The following is a 14977-nucleotide window of genomic DNA, read 5'->3' on the forward strand; positions in this document are numbered from 1 at the left end:
TCTTAACAGATGAAGTCTAACCCTCTTCATATCAGGTGAAATTTTCTGTATTAGATGGTGACCCTTTGAAAATCATACCCACTGTAGTACTAAAAAAGAATGTTTTGTACTACATCTTTGAAGTTTTCATTAACAAGTATTCTTTAAATAAGGATAGGAACATTTAATTTCTGGGGCATCAGGGTGGCGCAGTCAGTTAAGTGTCTGACTCCTGATTTCGACTCAGGTCATGAACTCCCAGTTTGTGAGTTCAAGCCTTGGGACACGCTCTGCACTGTCAGCATGGATTCTCTCCGCTCCTCTTCCCGTGACAGAGCACATACGCTCTCTAAGTAAATAAATAAACTTAAAAAAGAAACAAGGAATATTCTAATTCTAATTTCCATTGTGAACATATAGACATGAACTTACTTTCTTGATCTTCCAAGTATAAGTAAATATATTTTATTCTAAGATGATTTGAAGATGGTTTATACGATAGCATAGCAAAAATTTATTTTTGTATTAAAAAAATTTTTTTTAATGTTTATTTATTATTGAGAGGGTAGGGGGTAGGGTTAGAGAGAGGGAGACAAAGAATTCAAAGCAGGCTCAGGCTCTGAGCTGTCAGCACAGAACCCAATGCGGGGCTCGAACTCACAAACCGTGAGATCATGACCTGAGTCAAAGTGAGATGTTTAACTGACTGAGTCACCCAGGTGCCTCTATTTTTGTATTTTTTCTAAAGATTTTACTAAGAAAATATTTGCACATGTGGAAGAGATGAACGATGTCTATAGCATTCACCCATATACTCAACATCTGGATTCTAAATTAAATGTTGCATTGTATGTAGTTTATCACATGCCTGTCCATCACTGTATACACCCATGAATCTATCTTACTTTTTTGATGTTTTTAAAAAAAAATTTTTAATGTTTATTTATTTTTCTGAGAGAGAGAGTGGGTGGCGGGGGGAGAGAGGGGGACAGAGGATCCGAAGAGGGCTTTGTGCTGACAGCAGTGAGCCTGACATGGGGCTCAAACTCATGAACCTGAAGTGAAGTCAGCCGCTTAACTGAGCCACCCAGGTGCCCCTGATATATTTCCAAATAAGCTGCAGATATCTGCCCCTCATCTCAACAATTCAACACATATATTATCAACTACAGTTCAATATTTATAGTTTTTTAAAAAGAAATTAAATTTACATATGGTAAAAAAAATTAAATTTACATATGGTAAAAAAAATTAAATTTACATATGGTAAGAGGTACAAATCTTAATTCTACCATTCAATGAGTTCTGAGAAATATACACACATGTGTAACACAAGCCCTATTAAGATACAGAACATTCCAACAACCTGGAAAGTTCCCTAATATCTTTCTTCCCAGTTAATTTTTGGTGACAACCATCCTTAGAGGCAAACATTGTTCTACTTTTTTTCCCCACTATAGTTTTCCCTCTTCTAGAATTTTATATACATTTAGTCATAAAAGGTTTCTTAGACTAAACATAAAGTTTTTCAGAATCATCCATGTTGTTGAGGAATCAGTAGTTTGTTTTTATTGCGGAGTAGTATTCTACAGTATAAAATGTGTGATGGTTTGTTTAGCCATTTTCCTGTGATAGTTGCTAGGCCTGTTGCCAGTTTTTAATGATTATGAATATAGCTCCTGTGAATATCCTAGTATAAGTCCTTTTGTGTGCATATGCTGTCTTTTCTCTAGGGCAAAATACATCAACATAGGATTGCTGGATTACTGGATAGGTTGTTTGGTTTTATAACAAATTGCAGTTGTTCTATATTCTCACTAACATTGCTATAGCCTGTCTTCTAATTTCAGTCATTCCAGTAGGTGTGTACTGTTATTATTAAAAGTGGGCCTTTTAAAAGGCCCCTGAATTTCCATATAAATGGAATATAAAAAATATTTTAAATGGCATTACAATGTTTAATGTAAGTTATAAAAATAGAAATCCTGCCTTGTACTATCCCTTAATAGGAAGGCATTTAATATTTCATCATTAGGTATGATATTAGCTGTAGATTTTTTTGTAGCTATCCTTTATCAGACTGAGGAAGTTCTGCTCTACTCCTGATTTGTTTAGACAGAGGGACATATGCAAAGTTATGAAGATACGAGTATATGGAAACTTCAAATAATATGCAATGACAGGAAATGGAAAGGCATAAACTATAAAGGAGAGTGTATAAATAAAGTCATGCTAAGGAATATGACTTTATGCTGTCTAAAGATGATGATACAGAGGTATTAAAGCAGGGGTATGCTACAATCAAATCTATTTTCTAAAGATTACTCTGACTCCAGCAAAGAAACTGAGGACAAATTTGAAAACTGTTGCAGTTACCATATACTAACCCTAAAAGTGGAAAAAAGATAATGATAGGAATGAAATGTTTTCCTTTTTTAATTTTAAATTACAAAAAAAAATGTTTACTTATTTTTGAGAAAGAGAGACAGAGTGTGAGTGGCGGAGGGGCATAGGGAGAGGGAGACACAGATTCTGAAGCAGGCTCCAGGCTCTGAGCTGTCAGCACAGAGCTCGACGCAGGGCTCGAACCCATGAAAGGTGAGATCATGAATTGAGTTGAAGTTGGATGCCCAACCAACTGAGCCACCCAGGCGCCCCAAAGTTAAGTTTTCCTTAAATTGGCCTACAAATATAACAAACATAGCCTTTACAAGAAAATGTGCCCGAAACAGATTCAAATTCAACCTCAGCTTCAATTGAAGTTTAAGTCCACTTTTATAAGAATGCCCCTGACATTTCTGACTTTTGAACAAAAATAATATGCTGTAGCAAATATCTCAGTCAGTAGTGAAAGGTTAATTTAAAATATTCCCTTAAACTGGCTGGCTTAGTCAGTAGAGCATGCAACTCTTGATCTCGGGGTCACGACCTCAATCGAGCCCCATGTTGGGCATGGAAGCCTACTTAAAAAAATAAAAATAAAAAATAAAATAAAATAAAATATTTCCTTAAAGTCCAGGATAACAAAGGAAGCTAGCATAACAAGAGGAAACACATAGAAGTTAAAGGTCAAGGATTACAACACGGTACATTCAATACATTTCTATTTTTCAAGACTTAAAGTGTCAGTCATCTCCCCTCTTAGGTATCGTACTCCTCACCTTAAAGGTAGAATTAACTTATGACCGCTCCTGTATTTCCACTGCAAAATGACTATTTCTTGCTAACAGCACATATCTCACTACTTTAATTATCTTTAATATGCTTGTTTCTTCCAGGGGTCTAGACTAGCAAGAATTATCACATGAACTCCATGGACCCATATCCTGGCACATGTAAACATTTAATTGTTCAATGAGGGAACTAAATAAATGAAAAGATAAAATCTACTGTAGTTAACCTATTTTAAAAAAATGGTTTTTTAATGTTTATTTTTGAGAGAGAGGAGAGAGAGAGAGAGAGAGAGAGAGAGAGAGAGAGAACGCCAGAACATGAAACACAGAATCTGAAGCAGGATCCAGGCTCTGAGCTGTCAGCACAGAGCCCGACATGGGGTTTAACCCAGGAACTGCAAGATCATGACCTAAGCCGAAGTCAGACACTGACTGAGCCACCCATATAGTCAACCTATTTTTTAAATGCCAACTAATGAAATTGAGATCAACTAATTATTAAAATATAAAATACATATTTTTCAAAAGTTACCAATTGGATTTTAAAGAAATATATTAGTGTTTTTAGAAACAATACCAGGTTCCTTGTGCTGCCAGAAAAAAAGCTGTGTGTGTGAGGTGGTGGGCGACTTACTTTCTGCAGTTTGCATTATTATTTCATCAAGCTCTTTTTCCAATCTCTCATAAATGTCGAGCCTTGCCTGATACTCAGAGTTCCGTGCTTGAAGTTCAGTAATGTGTTTTTCAGAAGAGCCTTGGAGACTATAAAATTCTTTAGTTAAAACCTAATAGTGGAAGAAAAAAATTGCAAAGGCAGAATTAAAAAGATTAACAGTTAAGACAAAAATGTTGACACAAAAATGCCTTTTGAATTTTTTTCTCTAATGATTTAAATATGAGGAGAAAGTAGCTCAACTGAGATGACTGAGGAAGCCACATTTATTTCTAAGGTACATAACTCAGTTGTTTGTAACTGAAAATTACGAACCACTTTACTGCATGAACTGAATAAACAACAAATTTAAAACTTAGAAATAGTTACAGGAATAAGAATAGCATTTGCTTGTTAGAACTAAAAAAACGCAACAGATGCTATTCTTACCTGGAGGTCATTTATTTGGCAACTGCAGCAACGGAGAAAGGCTTTCAGCTTACAAAACTGGGTGTGAAAACGATACACTCACCCTTCAGTTTTCCATCAGAGCTTACTTCATCTATGCTTACCAAGGTTGTAATAAGATTTCTGGCTTCTTGAACAATCATAAATTCAAAGCAACAAACCGAGATGAGACATATGAAGTGCCACCTGGGGCAGTATCAGAAAATGCCTTTATATAGAAAGGAAGGACTTAAACAATTATTTAAAAAGATTTAAAAAGGCATGGAAATTGGAGTTATTTTGTGTAAGAACAAAAAAATTCTACATTCTTTAATGGTGATTTGTTGAAAGAATCACTATGTTGATAATGAATTCACTTAAAAAGAGACATTTCTAATGACAAAGGAAATGTTTTAATGCTTAAATTCCAATTATTTAGAAAGTTTACTAACTAGCTAAGATTAAATTATGGAGTGGTATTACACTTGCTTTCCAATACAGCATAAGTAATGTAGTATTTCCTTAAAAGCAACAGAAAATTATGGTTAAGAATATGGGTTGTAGCCAGAAAGATTTGGGTTTCAATGTTGGCTTTGACACTTCACTAGTTTCGGATCTTAGGCACTTAATTATTCTTTCTAGGCCTCCCTCAAAACATTGTTGGAAGGATTAGATAAGATAATAAATTCACAGTGCTTAGCAGAATGCCTAGAACACAGTAAGTTTGAAAAATATCATTACTGCTATAAGAATTATGAGAACTTTGTATTAAATGGTTCATAGAAATAAAGATCCGCTGGCCTAATTACTCTGAATTATCTATAATTAAACAATTTTTAACACAACCTATTTCCTTTAATGACACAAAGTTCATCTCAACAAATGTACATGATTGTGTGCTTTCTTTGATGTGGAAAAAGGAGAAGATAAAGATTTAGTTACAGTTTTAACAAGCAGAAGTTACAATTTAATTTTCCTTAATCTATTCTATCTTATTTTCCTTCAATTATTTTCATCAAAATTTCCCACTCAAATAACTTAAACATTATCTCCCACCCTCCAAACTTATTCCTTTGGGGGGATAAAGAAAGAATAACATGGGAATAATGATGATAATTACAGGATGATTTTTAGTGTCCCTGATTGGATCAACAGGAGAAAATTCATCTTTTAGTATTATTTCTTCTTCATTCTTGTCAGTTGGGAATATGTTTTCTAGAGACTTATTAATTTGTTATAACTAAATTATTAGACAGTGAAATAATCTGGAGCTTTCATAGAATTTATTATACTGAGATGTAATTCATTAAGACTTTGGTGGCTGATGACACTAATTCCACAGTCAAAAGAGAGTATCGGTAATGACGTTGTTAAATGACTATTCTCACAGGACAGCTGATACTATTTGTTTGTATTCCAACTCCTTCAACAAAAACCACAGAAGGCAAAACTGCAGAAATGGATATTGCAGGAGATAATCAAAATGTGGAAGATGGGATATTTCGTAAAGTATTATTTTAAGATTTAAAAAATACTATTAAATTGAGAGATGTAATTTAAAATTCTCTCTTCATAACAGAGGAGAGATCCCCAGAAATACCCAACACCTCTGGACTCCATGGTGGAGAATTCTCTTTTACTATGGATTTGCCTGAGTGGTTTCTATAAACAAACTTATTATTGTTTCTGAAAAGCCAAAAAAAAAAAAAAGCTTGATTACTGGACCTATGGAAGGCTATTATATTAAAGATTCTTTAGGAAAAACCAATATATGAACATTTGAGTTTGACCACGAATGCACGAAACAGATCAGCTGCTTTTAGAAATCCATTATATACTAAGCTTTCACAGTAGCTATTTCTTTACTTTAAATAATCGAATAATACAGAATTATATAAAATTATATGTAAAATTAATGATAATACAAAACTGTAGGTCAATGACTGCTTTAAAAGACATTAAAGGGACACCTGGGTGGCTCAGTCGGTTAAGCGTCCGACTTCGGCTCAGGTCATGATCTCACAGTTCGTGAGTTCGAGCCCTGCGTTGGGCTCTGTGCTGACAGCTCAGAGCCTGGAGCCAACTCTGGATTCTGTGTCTCCCTCTCTCTCTGCCCCTCCCCTGCTCGTGCTCTGTCTCTCTCTCAAAAATAAATAAACATTAAAAAAATAAATAAATAAAAAGAGATAAAAATATAAAGCCAGTGTTTTGGCAGCCTTTGCCAACTGATAATTAAAGTAAAATAAATAGTCGCCAAGTTATAAATCAATGAGAATATTGGGTAAAAGCCATAGAAAAGTGCATAAATAAAATAATCTTTATCCTTTATAAGATTATTTCTCCCCCAAAATTCATTATAAATAAGAATGGTCTTAGAAATACCTTCCGGTACTTCAGAAAAATGGATTCTAACAACAGTGCTGTACTAACATTCATCAAACCATTCATTCACTCATTATTTATTGAACATCCACTATGAGCAAAGCACTGTGTTAGGTATAGGTGACACAATGATAAATGAATAATCTCTATCCTCTCAAGACTCCTAGGTTTAACAGAGGAGGAAATGTAAGAAATACCCCTACTGCCTCAGTTTTATCAATAGTTTTTAGAAACATAATATTTTTGGGGGCATCTGGGTGGCTCAGTTGGTTAAGTGTCTGACTCCTGACTGTGGATTAGGTCATGATCTCACGGTTTGTGAGATAAGGCCCTGTGTTGGGCTCTGTGCTGACAGTGTGGATCCTGCTTGGGATTCTCTCTCTCTCTCTCTCTCTCTCTCTCTCTAAATAGATATATAAACTTAAAAAACAAAACAAAACAGTATTTTTTACAGAGGTGTTTCTCCATAACCCTTACACACAAAAAACAACAACTGCTAGTCAGCTGCATTCACCAACCCAGTGGGTAGAGGTCTATGGGAGACTGGCTTTCATATTGCAAGGTGTAACCTTTAAGAGGTCATGAAATCAATTCAGATTGCAACCAGCTAAAAATAATAAAACAGAATGGTTAAAAAAAAAACAAAACAGAATGGTTTAGTAAACATCAGCACTGTGTGTTGTGTTGTTTAGTGAAATGCTTGTTTCAGAAGTAGAGAGAGAGAGAACTGCTTCCCTCTCTTCCTATATATACCTCTCATTCCCTTCCACCTGCCCCAAGACACATCCTTAAGCAGTCATCCAATCTGGGAAAAAAAAAAAAAAAAAAGGCATTTTGCTAGGTATGAAATTTTAACAATAACTTGCAAAAGATGAATTCCAAATCAGAGCTGATCTAATTCAGTCTAATTGAAAATGTGTGGGAGAATCTGCTGTTGCAGATTATGACTGCAGTAGGTTCCTGAATAATATATTTGAAAAAGTACTAAATGCTGAACACTGGTTTGCTTTAGAAGTAAACAATAAACACTATCTATAATTTGTTTCTTTACATATATATATGTATTTAATATCATTTTTATATTTTTTCTAAGGCTTTATTTTCTTTGGGACGCTTTATCTTGTTAATCTTAGTTTTACTTGTCAGAATACTTTCCAGAAATGTAATCTCTGAGACATTATTGTAATGAAAACTTATATCATTAGCTAATTAATCATGTTAATGACATTATTATACCTATTTCATTTAAATTTTTAAATGAGCATTTTCCACAAATCTAAAATATTCAGGAATATTATTACATGTAACCATATAATACATGAATATAGCAAAATATAGAATTTAAAATCTACTAACTGTAAATTGTTTATTATTTGAATAAATAACTTCCAATTTTTACTGTAATATTTAGTGCTGTGAGTATGCCATTAATATAACCCTCTTATTTCCTCAGGTAAAATTCCTTTAAAATTACTGGATCAGGGGCGCCTGGGTGGCTCCGTCAGTTAAGCGGCCAACTTCAGCTCAGGTCATGATTTCGCGGTCCGTGAGTTCCAGCCCCATGTCGGGCTCTGTGCTGACAGCTCAGAGCCTGGAGCCTGTTTCAGATTCTGTGTCTCCCTCTCTCTGACCCTCCCCCGTTCATGCTCTGTTTCTCTCTCTCTGTCTCAAAAATAAATAAACGTTAAAAAAATAAATAAACAAAATAAAATTATTGGATCAATTTTTTAAGGACGTTAACACAGGTTACCATACTATCCTCCCCAAGAGAGGTTCCATTTTCTAAGCGCATGAGATTCCCCTTTTAAGGGTACTCTTGCCAGCAGTTTGAAAACAACAAAGAGACCTATGTAAAGGTAGAAAAAAGTTTAAATTTGTATTTCTTTCATTATTAGGGAAAATACATGTTTTCATCTATTTCTCAACAATTTTCATGTGTTTTCTTGGAAAGAGTACAATCCTTCTACCTAGTCTCTAGAAGAGGAGGAAGGTATGTTCTCTTGGTAAGAGACCTTTCAAAAGTAAGGACACAAGCCCTTTCTCCTACATAACACAAGTATTATTTTTCAGTCTTCATTTATTTTTCCTAAATGGTTTCTTCCCCTACTTTTAATCAACAGATCAACAGATTAATCCCCAGACAGACATAATCTAAAATTTCATCTGTATTTACTTTTAATAGCTTTATAGTTCTGTATTTACATTTACATAGGATCCATCTGAGTTTTATTCTGATATGCAGTGTGAAATACGGAAGTAATTATTTTCTCGAAATACTCAAATGATTATCACAGGACTGTTTGTTATCCAATCCACCTTTCCCCGTAATTTGCAAAATAAGCTTTACAACGAATATATTCTTAAATTCATGTGATTATGGGTCTTGAGCTTTGTATTTGATACCACTTATGAACTTTTTTTTGTGGGTTTTAACTGTTCTTGCCTCAGAATGCATTTTAAAATGTGATACGTATTTCTTCTCATTATTTCTTTTTATCAATCTCTTCAAAAATTGATTACTTTGTTTTTTTCCTTCTAGTTATATTACATAATTACTTTGTTCAGTTAAAAAAGAGCATGCTAGCAAGTAATATTACTTGATAGAAATAAAAAAATATGTAATATTGAATATCGCCTTCCAGGAACATGGGGTTTCTTCTTATGTATTAGTGAAGTTGAATGCTTTTCTTGATAATACCCTCTGTACTATTCCTATTAAAATTATTCCAAGTAATTATATATTTTTGGTTGTTACAGTGGATGAGATTTTTTTCTTTTTTTGTGTGTTCTAACAATTCCAGTCCTTTGTGGTACACATATTTCTGAAATATATTTATCTTGTGTGCGCATGTGCGTGCATGCACGTTGCGTGCATGTGCAGCATAGGGCTAAGTCCTACAGTAAAATAAAGCTCCACATGATACAGACCTTGTACTAATTGAGCTCACATGCTATGCTCTGCTATTTATTATTTTTTAAAATTAGACTATGTCCAACATGGGGTTCTACCTCAACGACCCCGAGATCCAGAGCTGCATGTTACCACTGAGCCAGCCAGGCACCCCATGTTATGCTAATTTTAAAAGAAAAGTTTGTACATGTACCTCTATTTTTTTTTGATATTTTTCACATTCCAACTGGCACTGTGTGAGATTTCTTGCAGTTTCCTCCTGTATAAGTTGAACACGCTCACTTTCAAAAGATTTTAATTTACTTTGATGGAGATATTCTGTGATTTTGCTTTCTGAACTAAGTTGTAGTTCTCTGTACCTGAAAGAAGCAGAATGATTATAAGACTGTACAGAAACTGCAATGATTTATATAAACATAAACATTACATCTACTTTTTCTATATTCCCATCTTATACAGTTAATAACATATATTTATTCAGCAAAGCTCTTGTAAATAATTTAGATAGCCATATGTATGGAAATATGATAAGTCTGGAGAACAAAACACACCAATTAAACCACCTCTATGGTTCCTTTATTTTTATCCCTTCCACCCCCAAATAATTATTGCCTAGTATTAATATTTTGTAAGACATTTAAAATAAAAGAGTAAGTTTCAATTATATTGCTTAAAATGATTTAATTTCTATATATTTCAAAGGTCTTCTTAAATCTACAGCAAAACTGTTTCCAAGCTTGCTGTTTCTTTCTAAGTCTAAATAATGTCAGATGGAGGATAGCATGAAATATGCACCCTGAGCTGCAAATTCTTAGGACTTTTAGAAAATAAAATTCTAAGTTAGTAAATGTATACATGTTTACATATATATACACATATACATATACATATACATACACATATACATATATATATATACACACAGATATTACAGGAAAACAGAAGTACAAATTACAAATAATGTATAAAATGTATAACAAGTAGTCTATTGTAACACAGATAAGGAACAGTTTCTTCATTTTATAGGTCTAACTAGTAATAAAACCTTTTCCATATATAAATCACCACATATTATAAATCTGAAAATGCTTCAAGATGATTATGCTCTAGACAGGAAAACACAGACACATCATCTTGTCTTAGGGAGCTATTATGAATCCAATACAATGCTAGATATGTTTTTAAAAATTCATTTATTCAAATATTTTATTCAGCTTGTCACTATGCTAGACAAATGTATATATAATGGTAGACAAAATGTCCCCCCCTCCCTTAAACAAGTTAGTTTTCTGGGGAAGATAGGCAAATAAACATGAAAATTCAATAGAGTATGGCAAGTGCTTCAATAGGGCAATCCCTAGGTTCAATGGGAACGTGAAGGAGGGAGACATAACTTGGTTTATATAGGTGTGTGCGTGTGTTTGTGACGGGGGGGGGGGGGGCGGGGGCGGAGTGTATAATGTTTGGGATGGGAACCGTCATAGAGTGAAGAAATAAGAGTATATGTACGGCAGGGAAGCAGCAGAGAGTACAGTCTGTTTTATTCAGGGTATCTCATTTAATCCCTACAACAACCCTATTAGGGATTTTTTGCCAGATGAGGAACCTGAGGCTCAGAGATGTCAAAGAATTTCTTTAACAGGCAGAAGCTGCTAGTACATTTCAGGTTGGGTTTGAAGTCCAGCTATATTCTACTCTACGGCAATGATCTTTCCACTACTACATGATATTCTTAACTGACATTTCTGAGACCAGATAAGCTTTTCAAAGGTCATTTTACCAAGTGACAATAACAATAACATTCAAAGTATAATCAGAGAAGACAGGTAGTAGGTATTTGCTCCTGGCTACTTCACTCTTGGCACTCTTTTAGCTTTGATGAAAACACCTGGCGTTCAAATTGGTGGAAGGTCAATGTATACTGGTACATATGATTTAATATACAGGAAGGCTTTCAGGTGAATGTCAGCTTGGGGGCTTAACTTTTTAACTTTTTGGGAAAGCTTATATATATATATATATATATATATATATATATATATATACACACACATATACATATATATGAAGAAAATTATAAGAAGTTATATATAGATATGTATAACTATAGGTATATAAAAGTATTCTTTGTATGGATAAGCAAACATTGACAAAATTTTTTATTGAGACATAATATATACACCATAAAAGTTAACCCTTTTAAGTATACAATTCATTTTTTTTAGTTTTTAGTATATTTACAAAGTTGTGTATCACCGCTGTCTAATTACAGAATGTTTTTATTACCCAAATAAGAAATTCATATCAATTTAGCAATCACTCCCCATTCCTCTCTCTCCCCAAGCCCTGCCTACCACTGCCCTACTTTCTCACTCTATGGATTGCCTTACCCTGGACATTCCATATAAATGGAATCGTATAATATGTGGTTTGCTGATGTTTTCAAGGTTCATCCACGATGTAGCATGAATTGGTATTCTACTCCTTTTTATATCTGAATAATATTCCATTGTATGGATATACCATATTTTGTTTATCCATTCATCAGTTGATGGACATATGGGTTATTCCCACTTTTTTGGCTATTATGAGTCATGCTGCTATGAACATTTGTGTGTTAAGTTTTTGGGTAAATGTGTTTTCATTTCTCTTGGTTATATACCTAGGAAAATAATAGGTTATATACCTAGGTCATATAGCCACCCTATTTCTCAGTTTTGAGGAATTGCCAAATCGCTCTCCAATGTGGCTGGACTATTTTACATTCCCACCAGCAGTTATAAGGGTGCCAATTTCTCCACATCCTTATCAACACTTATTATTATCTGTTTTTCTTTTATTATAGCCATGCTCATAGGTATGAAATGGCAAAAAAATTCTTTCACTCAAACACTTATTAATTCAACATTTTACTGACGTGAAAATACTCCCTGGGGAAGGTGGTTTTATAAATATAATTGTATACGGTGTGAGAAATCAGTATGTATTTTGTATGCTAAACTAGGGAAGACACTAGACTGCATTATACAAAAAAATTCTAGTTAAGTCATTTAGAATGTGATATTGATCTTTAAAATTGCTTTGAAAAGATTAAACTCCAAAGTCTGCCTTTTTATGGATTCAAGACATTGTAGGTAATCAATGCCAACTCCAAATAGGAAATTAAAGCCTTAGCTTTTAGCTCCACCTGTTCTTATTTATTACCCAACACTTGAAAGTTACTTTCAGCACTATTACTCTCCCCCCATATTGAAAACTTAAAAAAACAATAGTTATCTCTGAGAAATTTGAGAGCACTACGTTTAATAAATTGATAATTCTGTAAGTCAAATGATAATTCTAAAGGACTAATCTACTCCTACGTTGTTTGTACAATGAAAGAATCTGCTTCCAATCATCATGTCTGTGTAATAATTAATTTATTAAAGTGAACTGTGAAGATGCTGAAGAAACATCAGAGCTGCAGAAGCAGTTCCAGCAGTGAGGAACGGACCAGGACAAGAGCACAGCCTAACAGTCTCAGTCTCAGGTAATTCCCGCTTTGTGTTTTGCTAATGTAACCTGTCACATTTTACTTTGCTGACTCAAGACTTCTCATCTTATCCTCATAATATGAACATCTTATTTGAACTAAGTCATTATTATTCACATGTTAACAACCTTATGTTTGACATTCTAATTCAGCACAGTTACCTTAAGAGGTTTAATTTCCTATAAAGTTAAAAGTATAATCAGAATCTTTAAGAATCCTCACAATGATCTCATCCCAGGCCTCAATTTAGTTAGGTTACGCTACATTTGTAACTGGGTTTTCAGTTTTCATAAGACTCACCCATATATCACATACTACTTTAAAAAACAGTAATATAAAGTCCTAGAATTAACTTTATTTGCTCTTATGGAATACACTACAACAGATTAAAAAAAATTTTTTTGTATGTTTTTATATATTTTTGAGGGAGAGAGGGAGAGAGAGAGAGAGAGAGAGAGAGACAGAGAGACAGAACGTGAGTCGGGGGGAAAGGGCAGAGAAAGAGAGGGAGACACAGAGTCCAAAGCAGGCTCCAAGCTCTGGGCTGTCAGCACAGAGCCCAATGCGGGGCTTGAACTGATGAACATGAGATCATGACCTGAGCTGAAGTTGGACGCTTAACCGACTGAGCCACCCAGGTGCCCCTACAACAGATTTTTAAGCTGGACATATGAGGGGAAGAAAGGTGAAAAGGTGAAAATCACCTATTAAATAGGGAGCTGCCAACCTGCTGACCCCTAGGAAGTGCCCTCAGGCCCTGGCCAATTCACCCCAAGCAGCACGGCAAATTCTGCAATCCTGAGAAATAACTGTGGGAGAGAGGAGCGTGGCAGTCAATCCTCAGAAAAGGGAGAATGAATTTAAACAAAATTCGGAATCATTATCTAATCTCATTTGATAGATAGCCATTCTAAGGCAAAATATCCAAAATAGATTGTATTCAGTCATGAGGTTCCTATAATCACCAGGACCAGGAAGTGGTCCTTCCATTAAGAAATTTTGAAAGCTTGTTCAATCTGGAGGGAAGGCGGAGCAACCGTTGAGGCAAGCATCTGTCTGCGTGCCAGAGGACAGCTGTGCGCAGAGAAAGAGTACAGGAAGTAAAACCTGCACAAGGAAGATTGGCAAAAGAAGCTAAGCAAAGTAATAGGATTTCCAGTTACTGGCAAGGGTTCAGGGAAGGATTTTTAGGAGTCAGGCATTAGGCAGATTAACTGAGAGAAAGGACTGAAAGGTAGTCTGGGTCAATACAGAGAATATACTGTGGGGCTCAGAGGAAGACATGGGAGCAAACAGTCATATGACTGGACCCCTGCATCCTTTGTGCGAGGGGGATAATCTAATTCTATATTTCACAAGGCAAGGGGGCTGAGACTGCTGATTAACTTGCTACATGTAAGAGGAGTGCTTTGAAACAGAGGTGGGACCCGAATCTCCAGATAGGAAGGCTTTGGTGGAATTTGCTGTGGGAAATGGAAGTTGACAAGGGCAGAAGCTGACCTCTCTAATCACCTGAGAAGCCATCTTGCCCACACAGGTGGGCTACATTCCCAGTTTACTTTGCTGTCTCAGATTCCTCTTTCTGCTTGTTCTGTTAATAAGGCCTCAGTGAGTTGATGTTCAGTTCCTTTTCAAATTACTCATTTTGGTGGAGCTAATAACTAATCCATACCTTAACTACTTTTGTGCCTGCTATTTATAATTCCCAGGGGTAAGACTCATTTTCATTCTTTTTACAGAGAATTTTGGTTGTGTTTCTTTTTTTTTCTTAAAAAAAATTTTTTTTAATGTTTATTCTTGAGGGAGAGAGCGAGCGAGCGAGCATAAGCTGGGGAGGGGCAGAGAGAGAGAGACAGACAGAGAGAAACAGAATCCTAAACAGGCTCCAGGCTCTTAGCTGC

General features: G+C 34.9%; 1 protein-coding gene across 6 annotated transcripts in view; it reads right to left on the reverse strand.

Annotated features, from left to right (window-relative positions):
• PIBF1 (progesterone immunomodulatory binding factor 1) overlaps positions 1-14977 on the reverse strand; it is a 207329-nt gene that overhangs the window by 84312 nt on the left and 108040 nt on the right. For all 6 annotated transcript variants that reach the window (XR_009248370.1, XM_058683081.1, XM_058683088.1 and 3 more), the window contains exons 11-12: positions 9738-9903; positions 3787-3937 (exon numbers count right to left, since the gene is read on the reverse strand). Coding sequence is in view for 5 of the 6 variants with exons in the window: in XM_058683081.1 (XP_058539064.1) it covers positions 3787-3937; positions 9738-9903 (317 nt within the window). In the remaining variant the exon portion in view is untranslated. The remainder of the gene's footprint in view (positions 1-3786; positions 3938-9737; positions 9904-14977) is intronic.

This window comes from Neofelis nebulosa, chromosome 1 (assembly GCF_028018385.1).
Source record: "Neofelis nebulosa isolate mNeoNeb1 chromosome 1, mNeoNeb1.pri, whole genome shotgun sequence".
NCBI classification, from domain to species: Eukaryota; Metazoa; Chordata; class Mammalia; order Carnivora; family Felidae; genus Neofelis; species Neofelis nebulosa.